Source organism: Tigriopus californicus, chromosome 5 (genome assembly GCF_007210705.1).
Source record: "Tigriopus californicus strain San Diego chromosome 5, Tcal_SD_v2.1, whole genome shotgun sequence".
Taxonomy (NCBI): domain Eukaryota; kingdom Metazoa; phylum Arthropoda; class Copepoda; order Harpacticoida; family Harpacticidae; genus Tigriopus; species Tigriopus californicus.
This window is the reverse complement of record NC_081444.1, coordinates 6,529,139-6,551,166: the sequence shown is the minus strand read 5'-3', so window position 1 is coordinate 6,551,166 and position 22,028 is coordinate 6,529,139. Positions and strand designations below refer to the sequence as shown.

At 43.8% G+C, this 22,028-nt stretch overlaps 2 protein-coding genes across 3 annotated transcripts; both read left to right on the top strand.

Moving 5' to 3' along the window:
* Positions 1 to 1,080: 1,080 nt before the first annotated feature.
* LOC131881233 (DDB1- and CUL4-associated factor 6-like) lies at positions 1,081 to 6,334 on the top strand. 2 transcript variants are annotated; one of them, XM_059228039.1, is made up of 8 exons: positions 1,081 to 1,387; positions 3,068 to 3,816; positions 4,055 to 4,289; positions 4,356 to 4,764; positions 4,881 to 5,101; positions 5,233 to 5,741; positions 5,858 to 5,963; positions 6,069 to 6,334. In XM_059228039.1, the coding sequence occupies exons 1-8, from the start codon at positions 1,273 to 1,275 to the stop codon at positions 6,233 to 6,235; spliced, it is 2,511 nt and encodes an 836-aa protein (XP_059084022.1). In that variant the 5' UTR covers positions 1,081 to 1,272; the 3' UTR covers positions 6,236 to 6,334. The 2 variants fall into 2 exon arrangements, with proteins under 2 accessions (XP_059084022.1, XP_059084023.1); XM_059228040.1 differs by having other exon boundaries at positions 1,082 to 1,387; positions 4,881 to 5,032.
* Positions 6,335 to 18,674: 12,340 nt separating this feature from the next.
* On the top strand, positions 18,675 to 21,595 carry LOC131881237 (protein dissatisfaction-like). The gene is made up of 6 exons (XM_059228046.1): positions 18,675 to 19,383; positions 19,449 to 19,691; positions 19,946 to 20,781; positions 20,865 to 21,041; positions 21,130 to 21,211; positions 21,287 to 21,595. Exons 1-6 carry the CDS (start codon positions 19,374 to 19,376, stop codon positions 21,535 to 21,537), a joined length of 1,599 nt encoding a protein of 532 aa, XP_059084029.1. The 5' UTR covers positions 18,675 to 19,373; the 3' UTR covers positions 21,538 to 21,595.
* The last annotated feature ends 433 nt before the right edge of the window (positions 21,596 to 22,028 follow it).

Here is a 22,028-nt window from a genome sequence, read left to right as displayed (position 1 = left end):
GTTTATCTATCTTTAATATTCCGAGGTTGCGTGCACTAAATTTTAGTTAATTTACTTTATCCTGGATAGAATAAGAACCCAGTTTGATTCAAATGGGTTTGCGAGGAGCATAGTTTAATGTTTTCCAAGGCACTCTTCAAAAATCAAAAAGTTCTGCCCAGCTCATTTCATGGGACAACATGCTCCAATTAAATTTTTGCTTTCCCTGCCTCTCATTTGATATTTTTTTACATCAGGCATTTCAGCTTCAGTATCGTCTGACGGTGGGCTCATTTTACCGCTGAATCAAAGTGATTCACACTGGATAACTTGAAAGTAAGAACCTAAACATATATGCTGGCAGCCAGTCCAGCAAAGCTAGCTTAAGTGCTGAAGTGGAAAAGCATCTGCTTACCAATTAGGCAATCCTTGTTTGATCCCAGGCGTCTAATGGCCAAGCTTCTTTGTTTTATTTGATTACAAAAATGAGTTGCTGCTTTTAACAACTTGAAGGGCAAAACTGTGATCATTCCCAAGAGTGAGAAAACAATTAATGTTGGCTCTGATCATGAAGCAGGAATGTCCCTCAATTGGGACACCCATCATCAGATGACTAGTAGAGCAAGAAGAAGCTACCATCTGACCTTGGTCACAAACAAACAAACAAACAAACAAACATAGTACTATGTATGCATTGTCAAGGTTGTCAAACTGAACTGAGACTGGCTCCTTCCGTTTCTGTTGAGTGTTTCCACCATCTGGATGAAAATTACAATATGAGCCCTGACATCACCACATCAACTTTCTAAAAGGCGCTTGGGCAACTGGCTCAAACTGGTTGAAAGCATTGTGCCGGAAGAGAGCCTTGGCATGGCCAAGGGAATCATATTGGTTTTTCCATTCAGTATTTGGAAATACTGTCAACAATTCAGATGTAGACCAGCGATGTCAGGATTACCTTGAGTGCGTATGGGGAAATTCTTTGTTAAAAGTTTGATCTGACGATATCTTGATCGACAACTTAGCCAAGATAAAAATACCGATTCGCATCAAGGAGTGCACGCAACCTCAGGACAATCTCGCCCCATAAAAATAGCTTCTTGACAAGAGCAGAGAAAGAAAACACAAAAAGTCGTCTGATTGACTGATTGAAGACGAGAACCTAGAACAGAACTCCAGACAGGCTGTTAGCCCTGTCAACGCCCACCCCGCCCACGGTACGCCCACGGGGGGTATGCCTGGTGGTCGATTGACCGCCCTTATTCCTCAATCCGACGGATTCCGACAAAGTCCATGAGCCAGGGGCCGGTCAGCGCTCAGCCCACGGGCGTGTTCCATTGGCTCCAAGGCCGCCCTTGGGGTCAGTCCGGAGCCGGACTCACGCTGGGGCGCGCCCAAGTGGCTAAAGGTGAGACCGACTGGAACTGTGACCCACCCGTGGTTACTAGCTCACTAGGTCACGAGCCCATCCATCCATCCTTAGGATTGCCGAGCTGACCTCATTTTTGATGAGTGGGCCCAACTCAAATGATGTCTGAAAATGAAAGAATTTTGAGAATGGCGCTACCTCGATGGTTTCGGTATTCTTTTGGCTTATATCGAAGATCAGAAGCTGCCGGGCTAGAGCATTAGGAAACCCTCCCTCCCTTGAGCGGAAATGAGCCCAAGGATAGATTTGCTCATGGGAGCTGACCTTTTACGTCAGGTCGATTAGGTCAGCTCAGTCAACTTTGGACGGTTTCCCGGCCCGACCTTTGTTAGATGGCTAATAGAGTTGTTGGGGGGGGGGGCATGCCCTGAACCTAAAAAGTGATTCTTTAACCTATTGGGTTAACCTTAACTAAGGGAAAAGGGCACGAAATCATGAAACCCTCTTTTAGTCTTTTAGTCCAAGATGAGCTGATCAATAGCAGGCACATGTAGCCTATTTGTCCTGTTCATTGAGCGGAGGCAGTCTAGGTGCGGACAAACCAACGTAGAAACGAGAGAATGCGCTCTTAGATGCCATATTTTATCCAGAGATCACTAAGTGAACAATTTATCGCCGAAGTACTGTGACACAATGAATAACTCGACAACTCTTCTGGGAGACTTTCAAATCGTCTACGGGTAAAATTCCGAACCCTTTTGACATGTAAATAAGAACTCAACCAGAAGATGTATACTGTGTGGTTGATCACACATTGGACTTTGGCCATCATCATTTCTAACAAAATGTCGTTAGGAAAAGCGCAGTTTCACAAGTTTTTGGTGACTGACCTTAAAAGCCTCACTTTCTTTAGGCTCGAATTTAGTTTTTTTAGCATAATTGATCGGAAAAAATACGATCACAAAAAGTTGCTAGGATGCTACAAGAATGCAATATATAGCTACTTGGCTTTTTTCAATTTGGATGTCAAAAGTGTACGTAATCTTACTCTTTTAGGATTCGGAAAGGTCTCTCAGAAGAGTTGATGGTGTTAAAATGCATCAACATTCAGTTGTTCAGTGAAAATACCTTGTTAAACTTAGATATCTTAGAGCGTATTCTCCTGCTTTTACATTTGTTTGTCTGCAAGGCGAGGAGTCGAAGGGCTATAAAAATGGGATAGAGCCCTAAGTTGACAATGAAAGTGTCAAACTAATACAAAATGGCTGCCATGTAAATAGCCTCAAAAACCTGGTTCTGGGATTGCTGGCTGGTAAAGATTTTCGGGATTACCCCGTGATAAACCCCGATACTCACTGTCATGGAAGACCCGAATCTAGCCTCCATGCATTCAGATTCAGCCATAAATTCGTTGATTTTAGCCTCACGTTGAATTGAATGAGTCAAAACAGCTCACGTTTTAGCTCCATTTTGACTCAATGAGAGAGGGCCTGAAACTAGAAGTGATTTTGTAACCGCCATTGTCGTCCTTTGAAAGTGCTTTTTCAATCAAAAAAAATTATATTTCGACACACAACATCTGGACTTGAGATTGATGGCTCGGATCATCCCACCTCACCATTGATCAGCACTAAATACCCCCATTTCGAGGGGGTACCGCTGGCCATGTCCGCATGATCTTGATCTAGAAAATGTCCACACCTTCGTTCTGTCTTCCAGGTTCCCGGACTTTGTTACAAAATCTGACTCAATGTCACACGTTAGACTCGCACCACGGGTGCGTGAATACTTTGGCCTGGAATGCGGGTGGTCAGTGGCTCTTATCCGGCTCGGACGATCATCGCCTCGTTATCACGGATCCTTTCAGTCGCCGAGTGATCAGCGACGTGCTCACCGCACATCGAGCCAATATCTTCTCGGCCCAGTTCTTGCCGCACACCTCGGATGCACGACTCGTGTCCGCGGCTGGCGACGGCATCTTGGCCTATACGCACGTTGAACGAGCCACGGAAACGCGGGCTTGCTTGTTCAATTGTCATCACGGTACGGCCTATGAGATATTGACTTGGCCCGGTGACCCGCATACATTTTTATCATGCGGCGAGGATGGCACGGTGCGTTGGTTCGACCTACGGATCAAGGACCGTTGCGATCGGGCTTCGTGTCAGGAGGATGTGCTGATTGCGGGTCCGGACCCAGTCACGGCCATGGCCATGGACCCAGTCGTGCCCTATCGATTAGCGGTGGGCTCTTCAGATTCGGCCGTGCGACTCTTTGATCGCCGTATGTTGGGTACGCGCAGCACGGGTCAAACTCAATCCCGCAGTTTGGCCGCCCTGCTAGCCCGTTTTATTGTGCCTGAACTGCGGGGTAAACACCGGCGAATCACGGCCGTGGATTTTCGGCCTGACGGTCGTGAGATCCTAGCTTCGTATTCCTCCGACTATGTTTACATTTTTGATCCCCAAGTAAGTGGTTTGTTAGTAGATATTACCTTCTAAAGCCAAAACATTTGATCATTAGTCTAAAGAAATTAGCGTAAACTTTCCATTATGATGGATCACAATTCACAACATAATGTTATCTACGAACTTTTAAGAAAATGAATTCAAAACTACGCCGAAAAGATGGCCACGTTTCATGGGCATAAAATGACCAACAAGATAACACCCACGTATTGTTTCTGACCCGCTACTTTCTCTGTAGGCTGACGATGCCGAGGGCACCAAACGCTTGTATGTGGGTCAACGTCCAGTGGCACGACCGTCGACCGGCCGTGCCCGTAACACCAAAAGCCCACCTCCCATGAAACGCTTGAGATTACGAGGAGATTGGTCGGATACGGGTCCGAACGCTCGGCCGGAGACCAATCGTCAGCCTCCTAGAGAACAACGGCTCGATGAGTCCGAAGATCCTACGTTGTCCGACACAACGGAAGCCGGTGAGACTGACTTAGTAAACGATTTCTCTTTTGAATCTCTCGTTACTAGTAAATACCTTTTGATAGGCCCATCAGTGCCGGTTCAAAGCAATCTGATGCAAAGGATGACTGACGCCTTGTCTCGAATGCTAAACGACCCTTCAACACGCCGTGCGATGCGCTCCTTGAACACCAACCGCGATCGTATTCTATTAGCGGCAGCTCAACGGGAATCTAGTCAGCCAACCATCACCGAAGAAGCACAACTACCGTCAGACGACTCCGATTCGGCGGTCACCCTTCATCCGGACGCGTCTTCCCTTGCCAATGAACCGCTCAATCCCGATAACTCCGAAACCGTTCATTCTTTGTCAACAGACGATCAATCCCCTCAAATTTCCGCAGACACTGAAACGCATGATATTGAATCGGTTTTGGTCGAAAGCGCTCCACCATTAAGTGCTCCGAGTGATATTCCCGAACCAAGATCAGACCCGTGAGTATGCAGTTCCTTGTGTAGTGTATAAAATAAATAAACACATATCCCTTTATATATAAGTACACAGATACTTTTGTCTAACCTCAAACTCTCTCTTTTTGCCTCTGTCCTAGGCCAAACGTTGCAGACTTGCCTGACTTCCGGCTCCGCTACGGCCATCGTGGAACGGATGTGAGCAGTATCTCTCTTGGCCTGGCAGCTCCGGAACCCGTGGCGGAATACGTGACGGATTTACCCGGTCCTAGTCAAGTGGTGACCGATCCTGGTAATTGCTCAAGGAATCCTGTTACAGGACAGAGACAAAGGCGCAGAGGCGTATCGGGACCGCCCACTGGTGACTAACCTTTTAATCTCCCAAACGATTAATCTTTTGTTAATTGCTTGAATTGAGACCTGTACATAATTACATAGCTACCATTTTCAACAAAGTAGTAACCTATCTATCGATATTTTTCATATTTCCAGGAGTGTCCGTGGATTTCAACCCTCCGTCGACCGATTTAGGACAAGCCATATCTGACGAGTTGGTCGAATATGAAGAGGAAATTCGTTCCTCGGATGAGGACAGTGATGAAGATGAACAAGAAGAGCGTTCACTATCACCACTGCGATGTAGCGCTTCCAATCGAAACGTGTCGGACTCGAGTAATAATTTCATTACAAAAAGACCCATTCGGCAGCCCAAGGTGAGGCAAAAGTTCTCGGGTCATCGGAACTCTCGAACTATGATCAAAGAGGCCACTTGGTGGGGCAATGACTTTGTTTTATCGGGGTCGGACTGTGGGCACGTGTTCGGTTGGGAAAGGAGTTCGGGCAAGTTAGTCCTACTTCTCGAGGCCGATCGACACGTGGTCAATTGTATCCAACCGCATCCTTTTGATCCGATCTTAGCCACATCGGGCATTGATTATGATGTCAAAATTTGGACGCCACAAGGAGATGGGTCAGGCTTTAACCAAGAAGTGGCGGATAACGTAAGTGTGAGAATATTCTCGATTTTTTTTTTTTACCAGATCAATTTCATTTTGTGACATGGTGTATGGACATGCCACATGTACAGTTCGAGGTTAAAAGGTGATTTCCGCTTCAGCTTGTCAGACGCAACGAAGTTATGTTAGAAGAGACCCGTGACACGATTACAGTTCCGGCTGCCCTCATGATTCGAATGCTTGCATCGTTGAATCAGATTCGTAGAGGTAAAGGGCACACCGATTTTTACTTATTTTGTATTGAACATAATGATAGTGTTCAGTTCAGAAACGTCATACGTACATAACACAATTTTAAATGTCCCTTTATAGCTGGGCGGATTTTACCCCAAATTCTTGAACGGGGAAATAATGCCACGGAAGAACAGTTTGTCAGCAACCCCACCGATGAGTCATCCAATCAAGACAACCTTGTTCCTGGTGGTAACCCCGATGAGCAAGTCGAAGAGATGGAATCAAGTGATGACAGTCAACTATGATTTATGTACAAGAATTGCCAGTGGAATAATTCACTAACCCAACTCATCCAAAACTTGTTATTTCAATCTCTCGATACATAATAGAATATTTCACCAAGATACATAGTAGTTTATGGATGATTTTCAAACCAAACGATATTTTAATTTCCATCTTGATAAACGAGAACACAAAAATAGAATTGGAGCTTATTGACATCAACTATTCAAGAATGAATCAACATAATAAAGAAGCCATACAATGCCTCGTTATCTTTCTTGACAAGTATTGCGTTTTAGATTCAACCATATAATACTATACGGCAGTTTTTGAGAAATAAAGACATAAAGGAAGCAAGCTTTAAAGCAGGACAGCAAAGTGGCAGAACAATTCCCATTTCTTCCGCGGGCTCCTTCATTGTTCAATTTGCTGTCCTCAAATATTCGTAGGGAATACGTAGGTGATGATCCAGTGGCTGTTTTTTGCGGAATTCGTTACCCAAGACGAGAAATTAATTCATTTTACTTAAAACTTTTATTTTTATATAGATTATTTGATCGACCAACGAATTAGAGCTGGCTGATCTGGCTAATCCTTCAATATAAGATTGATCGGGCATTTTAGTCAAAACTTGTCCAAATCTGACTTAATAGGACCGTACTGAATCAAATAGGAAAGAACGCCTGAAGACATTGGAAGGAAATGATGATATGTATGGATTAAGTATTGTCGGATTACTCCAAAAACACATGTATTGAAAAAAATGCTCATCAGAGCAGAATCAGCTCTTGGCATTCAAACTTCAAAATCTGTTTTTATTCAAAATGAGCCTCTGAATTGAGCCAAGCGTGTGCTAATAAATTTTAACATATCTTAATTTCATTGAAGTCAAACATTTTCTACCTGGTAATAAAGGTATGACATAAGTTACGGCGAGAATGTAGATATATTCTTATTTTCAATTGTGGGATGTGTTTTGACATGCTAAAGGTGCCTTTGGCACATGTTCTTAGAAGTTTTATGTTCATTTGTAGATTATTTTGGATCGATCAGCCTTGAACAAAATCAACCTTGGAGGAAAAAGAGTAGGACGGTGCATTTTTCGTTCACTCATTTGCTTGCTCAATTCTTCTTCGCACTATTTTCACTGACCATAACATAATAAAAACAAATTCCACTGGAAGACTTTTGGACTACAGACCTTCATTCTCAAAACTTGTGCCCTTGAATTTAAACCTATTGTAGAGGTTAAACTTGTTTATTTGTAGGGCCTTTTTTAAGTTACTTTTTCTGCAAAGCATCCCGAAAACTCAGTCATATGAGAATGGCAAACAAAAATCAATGGTTTTTTTCGCCCAAAACTATGTATCAATATGTTGTGTTTGCTACGATACAGTGTGTCCCGAAATTAAGTTCATCTCTTGAATTTGCATACCTTCAAAATCTGCTCTTTCGAGAAGGGCTCAATTTAACAACTTTGAGCAAGCCAATGAAAAGAAGCAGCCTTACATATCAACCTCGATTGGCCATTGATTTTATGATAAAGACTATATTCATGCCAGAAAACCTCGTTATTTCGTGCCATTGATTTTAGAGCTTGTGTTTTGTACAAGGCCGTTGGGGAAAATGAAAGTGAATCCATGTCAAGGCTACGGGTATTGGCCTTTTGGAAGTTGTCTTCGTTTTAGAGGAAAGTCATATGGCTTTGCAGTTATCTATCTTATAGTATGACGGACATGAAATCATGAAATACGCGCCTTAGCTTGAATGGGGCACCCCTGCATGGTTTCGTGAGTGCATATTTTGAGATGCCATTTGTACCCAGTTGCACCTAGTGCAAGTATCACATAGTTTCGTGAAGGCACATTTTGAAATGCGACTGGGTAAAATTTAGTACTGTCGCATTTCAAAATTTGCATTCACGAAACCACGTGGGGGTACCCCATTGACTTAGTATCAGCCTGTAGTGGTGATAGTCCAAAAGTCAGCGTGCGTTAAGGCTTTGGCACGTGTGACGATGTCGTTTGTTTTCTGGACTCTTTGAAATGGAAAAGAAATCTTCAAATTCTTTATTTGACTGAAGAGGCCTAAGTAACACAATTAAACAGGATACTTGTCAGATTTGCATGAAACGAAAGCCCAAAAGACTCGCACACTCTGGTGGGCACATATCCATTGATATTCAATCAACCAAAGAACAAAGCCCCAGAAGTCCCAAATTGTCTGTTGAGCTTCTTTTCATGAGCATCTACATGTTTTCAACTTGTTGGGTGCAATTGAATCGTCTGTTGGTTCAACAAAATTATCTTCATGAATGATCATAGAGTGAATGTAGATTCCTCCTGGTATCTGGTAACATTAAGTGCTGTTATACTTAAGACGTTTAGTCACACTCTACCTTGTGAGAGATTATCTAGCGCCTTCGACGTTTCCATACGCTCAAACCCACCAGTTTAGGGGTGTAGGGCCCTTGTGCGCGCATTTCATGTCCGTTATACCATAAGATAACCGGCTTTGCAACTCTCCCGACTCATCTCCAATTAAAAACCTATGAGTATGCCTCCACAAGCCATCAGTTATTTTGGAGCTTGAAATCAATTTAGATGCTCTGAACAAAAACGTCAAAATGAGAAAAAAAATAATCAAAAACATATGAAGTTTGACCAATAACATCATGAATTTCACTTGGAGAAAAATAGCCGAAATCACGTGTCCTCTCTTGGCGGTTCTTGGTGGATTTTTATCCATGAACTCAATTTCAGTGTGCAGGGTGGATTTTATAAGGTTTTACAGAATTTGTTTTGGCTACAGTGACTATATGGTTGAACCCTTTAATTTCAAAATTGATGCCCCAATTGCCAATGCCATTTACTTTCCATTGAAATCATAGCGACACTTGTTGAACAACAACTCTCGAAGGACGGAAGCCAACGTGAACAAGCCATTGCTCGAGATCAAAACGAAGGTTTATTATGTAAAGAGCATTGTTAATTATGACATGAATAAAACAAAAACCAGTCATACACTCAAGACAGTAAATTAGTTCGGATTTGGTACAAAAAAACAACATTTGAGCATTGCTCGAACAAGACAATGAAGCCATTTTCTAGTAGAAACATATTAGTCATGATCTGTTGTATCGGGTACAACTTAGAGAAGAAGGTTGGAGTCAAAAAGTTATTTCGACGACCTTAAAGCAACGTTGCTGACATTGTTTACTTATGCGTGTTAAAGCATGCCATCTCTGTTCTTGTGCATAGACACTGCTTCCGCCGTTGTTAAGTACGAGTAATACATAAATAAAAGCTAAGGTAGAAACTCTGCTGATCATTCGGTTTAACCTATTATTTCTAAGTCCTGATACTTTACTGCTTAATGCCGTTAGAAAGTGCTTTAACACATAGTTTAACCCTGAATAGGAGGCTGCAGGATCAGACATGAAAGTGCGATGCAGAGGCCAGTCCATATTACAAACGGTGTAATATTTCTGACGTCTGATTCTGTTGGTTCTGGACGGTTTGGGTGAATAAATTGACTTCTCCATCCTGAGGCTTATCGTTGCCAGGATATTTTTGTAATGATAGTGCATCTTTTGGTCGTGAGGAACAATTGCCACATTGCCATGTGACTGGCGGCACCTTCTTTGGCAAGATTACAGGTGGGCCTTTCAGTGTGACTAGGAGCTTTTCTTGGACTCTCTTCACCCTGTCAGTGCTCCCGGCACTTTTAAATTCACACATGACTCATGATGGATGTTTTGACAATCACGTCAAAGATTCTATGAACTGTCGAACCTGCCACAACCCCTTTCACTTGCAGAACCATACCTCTTCGGAGGAGTGCGAGAACTTGGTGAGGGTTGAGTTGTTCAGAGATCGCTTGTTAGGTCATGGAAGCATTTTGAAGGCTGTTATAATGTTGGTGCTTTTTAGCTAAAGGCTTGAGCTAGCTGTCTACATTTTTTGGCTCAAACTTCTGGAACTGTTGTATTGATCAATATTTCAGATTTTCCGAGTTTTGGTGGAAGAAGTTGTATTTTCTATACAGAGTGCTTAAAAGAGGAATAGAAGAACAAACCAAGAATGCATCTCTAATGTTGTATTGTTCAGCCAAGAAAAATCTAATTTTCCTTTATCATCTTTAAAGAAAAGGCGTAGAAACTGCCCTCAAAAGCAGTGTCAAGAAGACCAGGCAACATCGATTTAGGTTCTCAAATTGTCAAAACAAATTTATTGCAAATATTGCAAATTAAGACGTCATTACCCGAGATGTACCAATAAAACTTGCAGAATGACACATGAAACAAGAATTTTCAGCACTCCAATAATCTCTTGGCCATACATTTAAAATAGTTCAAAAAGTGATTGAGAGGGTCCGTTTAATGAATAATGACCAGTTCACAAACAAACCTCCGATCCAAGTAATGACCGTCAACCAATTGTCCGTCCAGTGAAAGTCCGTAAAAGGAGAAAACGTATCTAGAGGATGCCATCAAGCGAAGAGAAGGCTTAACAGACTTTGTGGCCATCCTCACACATGCTTGGCCGAGCATGACATCCTTTCCTTCTCCTCTCCATGATATTTACGAACCATCCACCTCCCCACGCCTTTGTCCGTCCTAACGTAGTATTTGTGCGCCAGTTCGCCCCCTCCCATTAGCGCGAGATGCCCACTGCTATCACTGTATGTACGTACTAGGCACGAGGACGAAGTGAGTGAGCTGTAGACGGCCTCCAAAACGTCGCCTGAACAGGTCTCGTGAGAGGATCTGCGTGGAATTGTGTGGAACGCACAACAATGAGATCTGACAAGAGTCGAAAGCGACGACGACGAGGATAACGATAACGGCGACCACGAGACCGAGGAGAAGGAGAATAACCTGGGAGGAGGTGGACTTGAAAGAACGGCGGAAAAGCACAAAGTCCCAACTTTGTGAAATTATTGAGCTCCTCCATGTTTGACACAGTGTTCAAAGGGTTGTTGTATGTAGTCGCTCGTATCTGAGTAGGGGTCAATGATGCGATGGTGATGTCGAGGCTATTTCCTCTCAGGTGGAAACAATGCCACAAAGAATATCGTAAAAGGGGGAGATCCCGGATGAAGGCCAGGTCGCCTTTATGAACTGCAGCTCCGCACTGCGGCGCAATGGAACGGCTCTAAACTTGTCTACGAGATGGTGAGTTTGTGACATTTTATGGTCAAACGTGGGGAGGAAGTCTCTACCAGCCCTGAGAACCGAACATTTGCTGAGATGAAAGAGAGCATGGCAGCAAGGGAGGAAGGAACAAGAAGGAAGGAAGAGAGCTAGCAGCCAGTTAGCTTTGGAACATTTGTTTCTCCATCGAATATCGAGTTGAGCTCATGTTCTTCTCTTTGCTCCATGTTGCTAATCCAGGTCTTGGAACGCTTCTCGACCGAGAAAACGAAGAACCTGATGATGAAGAAGGAGGTGGTGAAGGAGGAGGAGGAGGAGGCGAATGATAAGCAAAAGAGGACGAAAGAACATTGACTAAAACACTTGAACCCTGGGAAGAAGCTTATGTTGCATCATCCCAAGTCGATTATGCACATATCACAGACTTTGGAAAATGTAGGTTTATGTTACATCCCTTCGCAAAAGCTTAGGACGAAATTTTGGTATTAGAATACAAACATCCTTGGGACTTCCCGAATCGTTCCCTGAATACTGTAAGCATTTGGGTGGCCTTTAATGGGTCTAACGACGAAAACAAAACAATCGTTAGACTCGGCAGTTGTTACGTCGGAATGCTTACAGGCCTCATGCAACGTAGAGTGAACGAAAGGGGTTAGATTGAATTTTTTTTGGCCGCTTCAAAATCGAGCGGGACGCGAATTTTACGCATTCAAGCCTTTTTTGAAAGAACTGATTGGCCAGCCATTGTATTTTTTCGCCGGTTTGAAATATACTTATTATGAGGCAGCAAGTTCAAACACATAAAGGCTTTGTTTATTCTGAAATGATGACATATCGGACGTATCAGGAATCGTAATATTAACCCAGCCTTGAAATCAGGGTACAGTGTAACCTGATATACTTATTCCTTATCCGTCAGTTGCTTGAAATTACTTGATCAAAATATGAATGGATTAACCCAGGGAAATCATTTTGAAAAAGTATTGTCCCCCCATAATCGCATTCGGTGAACATTTTGCTGACATCTTGGTCTGTGGGAGGTTGGCATGTTACACTTTGCCTCCATTATATGGCAGTTCGTAGGTGGATCTGATCTCCCTTTTTCTCACCTCAGAGAGGGATTTTGAATGGAAGATCCGGACGTTGAGAGATGAGGCTCTTTGCTCTGAAACGTCCTGAGAAATTGCTACTCGAAAATTTGACAAAGCCCGAACACGTCTCCTGCCAGATTTTCATGAGAGGGAGGTGAGACTTTCAGGACGACTTTATCACCACCCGAACCCTATACAAAAATTTGGATTAGTCATGTCCTCAAGACGCTAGGGAATGAGCATAGTGTTAGGTAGTATCTAATTTGATTGGGAAGTTGCTCCACCAAGAACGGTTCGGCTCTCATCCAAAATGTGGCAGGCCCACTCGAACACCTACATGTACATGTTGAAACGCGTAATTGATTCCCTTGAAAGATCTTGTAATCCGATTTCCTCTTCATTTCAGTTGTTGGATCCAAGTCACATTGGTTGGTTTAAAGTCTTGATTAAATAGCTCTTATTTGCGCCCTACCAAATATGATGAAGTCTATAAATGTTCTCTTGTAGATGACTTTACAATCTTATTTGGCCTTGAAGATTTTGTCAAGGATTCCTGAAATAGGAGGATTGGACATGACGGTCGGTGAAGGTACTTTTGGCACTTTTTCTGGCAATATATTAACCCATAGATGTTCTCGTCTTTTCCATTTATTACCGTCTATACATTATATTTAAGGTAGATCCATTCCGTTCTGATCTCTGGCATGAAACTCATTCCCCAAGTCATTTGTCGTGGATGCTGATTTTGCCTTACATGTGCCAAAGACTCGTAACACTATTTACATGCCCATCAAGGCACGTTGGATCAATTCTTGGCGCAATGGTAATCGCCTAAAACGTTCTTAAGGGGATGGGTATTCCCGGATAGACTTGGTAAGAGTTTCGTTTATTATCGAAGACTTATCACAAGCCGTTATCAAAGATAACAAAGGCCTACAAATGCTTAAAGAACCAACAGATTGAATAGGAGGTGGTTCGAGAGACGAACGTAAAGTGAAATTTTAAAATGTCTTGTCCACATATTTCTGAACACTATCCGTTGCCAAGCTGTAGATTCCAATATTCAATCTTGGATAAGATTTACTTACATCAGCGATTAATATTCAATTGATCTCATTGGACAACATCACAAGCATTGTTCGATTTTTTTTATTTATGGCTGCAATTCCATTCGTGATCGATCCTTTCCTGATTTGTTCCACTTACTCACAACCTGCTTTCTGACGAGGCAGCGTGCACTCTTGTATTGCCACTGTTCCGTCCTTCCGTACTCTGCGTGATTCCGCGTTGCAGGCGCTCCATAATGTAAAAGCATTCCTTAGCATGTTTGGTATCAATGTAATCTCCTGCTTGTCTTTCACACCTCGTCCATTCAACTACATATTGTACCTTGTATTCTCTTCGAAAGCATCGCATCATCACTGCGTGTTATACTACGTGCGTATGTGGCTCCACAAGCCTACCTACGTATCTAGCGATGACAAGGGGATGAGCTAAAGTGCTACAAAGCCATCAAAGGCTACTCTCAGCAGCCAAAGACCAAACCACATACTCACATTCACCCATGGACAGTCACGATAGCTGTCTGAGTCCTCATACGTTCTCGATGGATGCATTCTCGGGCGGGGATAGCTCCTCAATCCATCATCCACCGGATTAACACTCGGTGCCACATAGGTAGAGGGCTATATGAAGAGTAGGAACGAACAATAGAATTGACTTAATAGAATACACGGAATATAATCTCGTTTCGATGAATATTTCGTGGTTACTTGGGGACCGGCAGGCAATTAGTTCACAAGCCACTATTTGGATGGTAGGGAGTTCGATAATCGAAAAAAAAAATCGTGTGACCTAAAATTGCAATCTCTAACCAATGATATATATATGTTTGCTCAAGAATATCCAAAATCTAGTTTTAGAGTTTGTTTAGAGCAATAATTGGCCATTTAAACGTTCAGGAACAAGAACAAACGCCCAAGTTGGAGCCAAAGACTATGCAAGATTCGATTTTCGAACAACACGTGGCATTCAATACGTGCCAAATTGATCCCTTCATAAATCCTTACCTCAAGAGTTTACTCAGCTCCAAAAGCAATCCTACGATGATCTGACACGGATAAGCATGTTTAGATAAGAAATTATTTCGCCAATCATGAAAACAGAGTCCTTTGTAAATATCTTGAGCCTCACAGATTTTGCTTCTCAGAGCGTTTGTACACCAATCAACCGGTGACATCTTTGAAGTCGCCGTTGTTTAGCCCAAAAAACGACTGCATGATTACTACAACGTATCGCTCGTACGATGGATGTTTGAACTGAGAGCTCTTCTCCCAACACGAATGTTCCACATGGAATGTTGTGACGAATCACTTGAATAAAGCCCAGCTTAGGAATCAAAACCCGGGGCGACAAAAGCAACCTCTTGAGTTCGGGGCTCGTTTGCCAGGAATCCTTTCTCTCTTTTGCCAGGGTGTCGGGATTGAAGGGATCATGCTCTCAATTATTTGAGGACTTCTAGTCTAAATAATCGAGCTCGATGGTTTGGAAGGCGACGGAGTGGAGGGTATTCAGCTTTGTACGTGAGGTACTTGGGGTCTATTTTGGATTATGAGCTGATGACTGACTAAACAAAAGAAACCTCGTCACCACGGAAAGAAAAGAAAGATTGCGATGAGGCTCGATCTCCAGCACTCGTCCAGTGTTGATCCATTGAGACCCCGGATATAATTTGCTTTTGAACTTGAGAATTCTTGTTTCCACATGCCATAAAAGAGACGTGTTTTGAATGAAAATCTCATAAAATCCGATTCAGAGAGTGCAAAAGTGACGCTAGTCGCCCATGATGCGCGTAAATGGTAGAATAATCACCATTACCATAAATAGCCTTGAATTCTTCTCAGTTCTCGTCTGTTCCTTCACCCCCAAGGGCCACCACCCAAAGGACTTAAAATTGCCAAAGTTTGAAAGCCTGCAGGCTCTCATTTCTCTTTTGGTTTGCTGCGAGCTGAATGAAGAGATAGATGGATGGATGGTTGGTTGGTTGGTTGGATGAATGCATCATTCCTCTCACCTTCGTGGCCTTTTCACTCACTCAGGAAGGCACTCACGCACACGCATATGCGAAATCCAAGAAGTTCCAGAACTTTTCCATTACGACGACTACAATTCCATTTCCATCCAATGTTGGTAAGCAACCGCTTGGGGTGGGGGAGATTTGAGCCACTTAGGAAAGAAACATAGATATGCAAACAAACCGACAAAAGCCTCCTTCTGTCGGGAATGTCAAATGATTTATAACTATCAGGAGTGTATGATATTTCAAGAGCAGTTACTCTCAAAGATTGACGAGAGCCGTGGGAGTGGTGAAAGTTCAATGAGAAAAGGCCAATTATGTCTGTGTGGGTGCTTTGAAATTTAATTTTGTGACACCGTCTTCAAGTCCCCTTACCCTGAAGACTGGGAGAGGCTTTTAATTCCCGTGTTAATCCCCGGGAAGCTCACTCGCGAGTCTCTTCTCATCAATAGGCTTCCCGAAAATGAGGAAGAACTTCACCCAGACACACACAGACTTCCATTATTTTGCTCGCACAATGTGAGCAAAGTGAATTAAAGTTTTCCTTGATCCCTTCTTCTCCGTGCCATGGACATGAACCAGATCGATTTCTGGTGCCTTTTCATTGATTGCTTTTTCCCGGGTCCACTCATGGCACTAGACTTCTACTATGTGTTCCTTTTCTTGATGATATAACTACGCTCTTGTGGTCAGAAACGAGGGGGTAAGAACGTGAAAGACAATAATCATATATCGACACAATTTGTTCGCGTCCCAAGGAAAGGTAACGAGTCATGTTGATGAATGATTTCTTGCACCTCGTGGCTTGAGGTAATGAATCTTTCAAACTAATAATGCGCCTTTTTCTCCATTTTTCTTCCTCCGAGTTGAGCTCGCTGGACTGGTACATTCTATAGTATGGTATGCCAACCTACTGAGCACAATGGCACACATTCAATACTATGGCGAGTAAAGCTGAAGAGGGCAGATAAGGAGGAACGATTATCTTTCTCTCTTTCAAGTTGGTGCTTCAGTGTTCCAGTCGCATGTAGCGCCTACTTTGCCTTAAGTTCATTTTGTGTAAAGCCATTAGGCCTCGTCGTTGTCGACCTCGTCCTCTGCGTACGAGGTGCGCACCTCTATTTATCCCTGAAGTGAACTCAACTGGAGGAGGTTCATCTATACGTATAAGAAAAAAGCAGAACCATTCATCTGCGGAGGCTCGGCCGAGGTCCAAAGCTGAGAAATTGAGTCCGAGATGATGGAATGGGCGGACTTTGCAAGACCAAAGAAAAAACCCATGGCTTCCCATCTTCCTAACATGAAAGGAGCAAAAAGCGTGTGTTGGTCGGTCAGTCGGTCGGTCGGTCGGTCGCTTGTTTGGTTGGTCGGTCTACTGAATCAGCTTGAGGGAACATCTCGAACTTGTTCCATCATCTTTTCTAACGGATGGACAAGGAACAACCATTTCCCAAAGATGAAGTAGAAAGGCCATTTGATGGGCGAAAAACGGAGAGCAAAGCAGCAAGAGGTCAAAAACTCATTATTTGACTCCTTAGCTTGGACGAAGAAGAAAGATGGCCATTCCTATTTTTATCGCTTTTGGTTTGAATGCAACCCTTCCGCATATTTTCCAAATGAAAAATGATAACAAACAAAACACCCGATGGGCAACTCAAACATTCAACATACCAATCAAAATAGCGGCATTATTATTCAATTTTTGAAATACAAATTACAAAGCTAGATATATGTGGACGTTGAAAGGCCAAGGAGGGGGAGGAGTCTAGATTTCTTGAATATTGTCAGATCCCGCTCTTATATGGGTCGTCATTCCCGAGAAAAGTCGGTAAGTCAATGTTGAACGGCCGCAAGCTCAGGCGAACACCGTTACGCTGGAAAACCTTCTGCTCGTAAGGGGAGAGCAAAGTCATTTCCAAAGGAGAAGAAAGTCAGGCGATCAGGATCCACCAATCAGGGAAAAGAAGCCAACTTATCGCAAGAAATTGGGATGTGATTTGGGATATCCAAAATAGTTCCACTGGCCACTTAATTTCGGAGTATGAATTTTTTTTTGATAGGTCGCAGTTGTTCAACGTTGCTTTTAATTCTCAAGATAAGAAGTTAGAATTTGAGACTCTGTAGGGGTGACACTCCATGAGAATTTTTTACTCTTGGTTAGGGTGATTTGAGTCAAACCGTTTTCACTCAATTGGGCTCAAAGGAGGGATTTTTAGATCAAAGTTCAGCCATTGAATCGTTCGAAGGGGACTTTTGAGGAATCAGCTCGGTAAACATGTATTTCAACCGAGGCGGGTTCGAAACACGACCATCCATCCATTCAACATTCATCTTTATACTCCTAAGCCGAGGAAATCAGTCAACCAAAAGATAGCGCGAAGAGAAAGCATCGAATTTATTGCCAAGGGAATAATTCGACTAAAACACGATCACACCAATAACAAGATCGTACCAGATAGCGGTTTCAATTATATCAGGCGCACCTGCCTTAGTAGTGATTAGGATCAATTGAGCAAGTTCTGCTTGTCCAAAAGGATGCCGTGTTTTAGGCCATTACATTTCCATTGTCTTTTCGTAATAGTTGCGAAGAACGTCTATGCCGTTTGTCTCGGTCTTGGAACCATTTTCTCGTCTCTCCACCAAATTACGAGCTTTATGGCTCTTTGACTAATTCAGTTCCTCCATCCACGACGAGCCAATGATGGAGGCAGGCAGCTCACCCTTATAGATGTTGGCCATCAGAACGAGTCGCTTAGCCACGATCTTCTCCACTCTTGCCAGTGGGCACCAACTACATGACGATGGTCGGTGTTCCAAATATCCACCTTTCAGCTAAAAACAGAAAAGATGGAGCACTAGCCACTTTCTTCCATCTCATCTTTGGAGAGCTTGATGCATGGATAGGCGAGGGGGGAAGGGACTTATACCTACTGTACACACACCCAAAGTACCGAGGTCGCTGGATATGGTGGTGGGACGAACTCAAGGCAAACCACCCAAGTGCCTAGTGAGTGGGTCCACGTCCGTAGGGAACCAGAGAAGCATGAGATCGTCAGACCAACCACGGGCTCACCAACACTCCGAACTCCGGTCGGCGCTTCTTCCCCAGTACGAGTGGCAACCCAGCTAGGCAGCCAACAATCTCCTTTTACTGGAGGGACGTAGGGACGTGGATTGAAGGAGTCTGTGTTGAGATGAGAAGGGATGGAAGTTGCCTTCATCTCAATATGTGAGGAGGACCAGAGGACGAGGAGCCAGCTCAGATACCAGGAAAGAAAGAACCAAAGAGAGACAGAGAGATGGAGAGAGCAAGAGGTCACCTGGTGTGTTCCCACCAAAAGTGGCGTTGAAGGCGAGGAGCCAAGTCCAATTCAGAGAATTGCCAACGACGAGGACCAAGACCAACACAACGACGGTGAGGACGACGACGGCGACGTCGTTGACGACAGCAACAACAACAACAACAACTTGGTTGAGGGCAACTCCGACGTTCATCTTGGGTGGAAATGGTGGTGGAACACATGATGATGATGGCAACAACAGCGGAGCTAACGGCGGCTTCATTCAAGGAATGTCAGTGTTCAAAAGGCCGAGAGGTCGAACTATAAAAGAATTGCTACAGATCCACAGAAGGCTTACTCCAACTTCTGATCCATAGCGGTGGGGACGCGCCAAACCAGTTCGGTTTTTTTCTCACTCTTTCTCTGTCTCTGTGTTTCTCTCTTTGCTTTGGTGGTTCAACAAATAAAAGGGTGGATCTAATTGGTCTGATTGCACTAATTGAGGTCACTTATTTGAGTCGAACTTCAAGGTTGACGTGATTACAGACAATCTTGACAATGGGAACGGGTAAGACCAAGAAAGGACCAAACACGTGATATTGTGGATCCCCCTGAAATGGGTATTCTCTTTAGGTGACAGATTACTCGATATTCCTTGCAAAGTTTGCGGTGACCGAAGTTCTGGCAAACATTATGGGATATACTCCTGCGATGGATGCTCGGGATTCTTCAAAAGGAGTATTCATCGTAGCCGTGTCTACACTTGCAAAGCACAGGGCGAATTCAAAGGCCGTTGTCCAATAGACAAAACTCATCGTAATCAATGTCGGGCATGTCGATTGAAAAAGTGCTTTGACTCGGCCATGAACAAAGATGGTAAGCTCTTGACATTAACATAAAACTTATAGAATATGTACCTATGTATTATGGCACAATCCAATGCCAAGTACTACTTAGCAATACTCAGCATAGATGTGACTAAATGTCCAAACAGAACTGTGTAACTGTTTACTCATAAACCAAGCTTAGTTGTACGAATAAAAACCTCTTTTGGCCAAGTGAGCTCACAACCATTTCGAATCATCAAAATGTAGAGGGCTCACATTGCTTATGAATACTGTTGTTTGCAGCTGTTCAACACGAGCGGGGCCCTCGCAAGTCAAAACTTCAAAAGGAATTAGCAGCCAGTGGGATATCGACATCCACGGGTCATTTGAGCAATCGCTCGCTCCATCATCATCACCATCATCATCACAACACGATGATGTCCGGTCCAAACTTGTCCTCGCCCACCAAAGTTCCACCCTTCTTCTTTCCCTCAGCCGCAGCCGCCGCAGCCGTGGCCCATCATTTGTTCCCCCTCCCACATCCGCATCCCCAACCACCACCCGCCATGCCCACTTCTCGCCACTTGGCTTTGCCCACTTCACATCTTCCTTCTCCTCCAGCTTTGTTCCATTCCTCTTCATCGTCGTCCTCGTCTTCGAATTGCGAGAAATCCTCTGCAGTGGGAGGGAATCGAGGCCGAGGAGGACCAGGAGGACCAAGAGGGCCAGGAGGAGGAGGAGGAGGAGGAGGGACAACGGAGGGAAATTGTAACGAGAGTGACGGCGGGAAAATCCTCTCTTCCTCGCCCTCACCGCCAAAGTCAACTAGTGCTGAAGTCAACGGGGACACACGACTTGTCGCTCCGTCACCCATCATGTTGGGACGGGGAACATCCTTGCTTTCGATCATTGCCGATCGTCATACGGACTTTTGGGGCAGCAAAGGACCTTTAAGCGACGGTTTAGCCTTGCCTTCTCCGCCTCCACTCTTGTTCCCTTACCCAACGCCGAATTTATTGAGCCATGGAATGATCCCTTCTTGGGACACCCTTCAAGAAACGTCGGCCCGTTTGTTATTCATGGCGGTCCGTTGGGTCAAATGTCTGGCACCATTCCAAACTCTTTCACTCAAAGATCAGGTAAAGATTTGAAGCCGAAGCTGAATATCGTCATTTGTAAGATTGTTTCTGTGACTGGACAATTAAATTGGCATTATTTCCAGATGCTTTTATTGCAAGAGTCATGGAAGGACTTGTTCCTTCTGCATCTGTCCCAGTGGGCGATTCCATGGGATTTAGGACATTTGCTATCCTCCCGTCAGTCCCAACTGGTGTTGTCAACAGATTCTCCTTTCATGTCGGATGATCATTTAGTCGACATGGAGATCAAAACGATGCAAGTGAGTGGGCACGTTATTTTGGTCCCAGTAAAGCATTAAGAGATCCTACATTCTATCATTGACCTTTTTTTTTTGCTCTGGTTGTTAGGAAATCATGTGTCGATTCCGACAAATCTCTCCTGATGGAACGGAATGCGGGTGCTTAAAGGCGATTGTCCTATTTAAACCAGGTAAGCAGAGGCCAAGGCAAATAGGCAAATACAAAGAGGAATAGCGCTCCGTCATTCGTCTGCTTTCATTTACAGAAACGGATGGTTTAACGGACATTCATCCGGTGGAGATGCTCCAAGATCAGGCCCAATGTATCTTGAATGACTACGTTCGTAACCGATATCCTCGCCAACCTACGCGTTTTGGTCGACTTCTCCTGGCGATTCCACTATTACGCATGATCAGGACATCCACTGTGGAAAATTTCTTCTTCCGGGACACTGTCGGCGATACGTCCATGACTCGATTACTTCAAGATATGTACAACGCAAGCAAGTCCCTTTAGAAAGACACACACGTTTCTTAAATGTTATCGCTGTTGAAATCAGGCAATAAAGAAATCTCGAGAGCTTTTATTTCTAGTACATATCACTTACTCAATCCTTGTGAAACGCAGCGAATCCTTATTCGAGGGATTTAACTTCACTTATTCAACATATGTCCCCTTTCTGGCTCCCTTCTCGGTTTGAATTGTCCGTGAAAATCCATTCGCTCTTGGCGGATGAGCGTGAAAAGTCAGACATCTGCTCCAACCCTCCAAATTGCACCCACTGAATTGTAAGGAAGACCTCTCTTCGTGGCTTTACTTTCGTTTTTTTCTTGTTTTAAAAGCGATTCCAACACGCATCTCTGTCCAGTCTTAGCATTTTTGTTCCATTAACGAAAGGATTGCCATCATTTTGAGCTTTCCGAGTCACTCAAGTGTGTGTGTTTGCGGAAGATGCTGAGACGAGAGTGGGATCATTGCCCAGTGCTACCTAGTCGAGAGCTGGAAAC

Bases quoted from the DNA above. Each gene is read 5' to 3' on its own strand.
- LOC131881237 (XM_059228046.1), top strand. The intron at 19,692-19,945 runs GTAAGCTCTTGA...TGTTGTTTGCAG, and splicing joins CTCGGCCATGAACAAAGATG to CTGTTCAACACGAGCGGGGC. The intron at 20,782-20,864 runs GTAAAGATTTGA...CATTATTTCCAG, and splicing joins CTCTTTCACTCAAAGATCAG to ATGCTTTTATTGCAAGAGTC.
- LOC131881233 (XM_059228039.1), top strand. From the start codon at position 1,273: ATGAGCCAGGGGCCGGTCAGCGCTCAGCCCACGGGCGTGTTCCATTGG. The intron at 3,817-4,054 runs GTAAGTGGTTTG...CTTTCTCTGTAG, and splicing joins TTTACATTTTTGATCCCCAA to GCTGACGATGCCGAGGGCAC. The intron at 4,290-4,355 runs GTGAGACTGACT...ACCTTTTGATAG, and splicing joins GTCCGACACAACGGAAGCCG to GCCCATCAGTGCCGGTTCAA.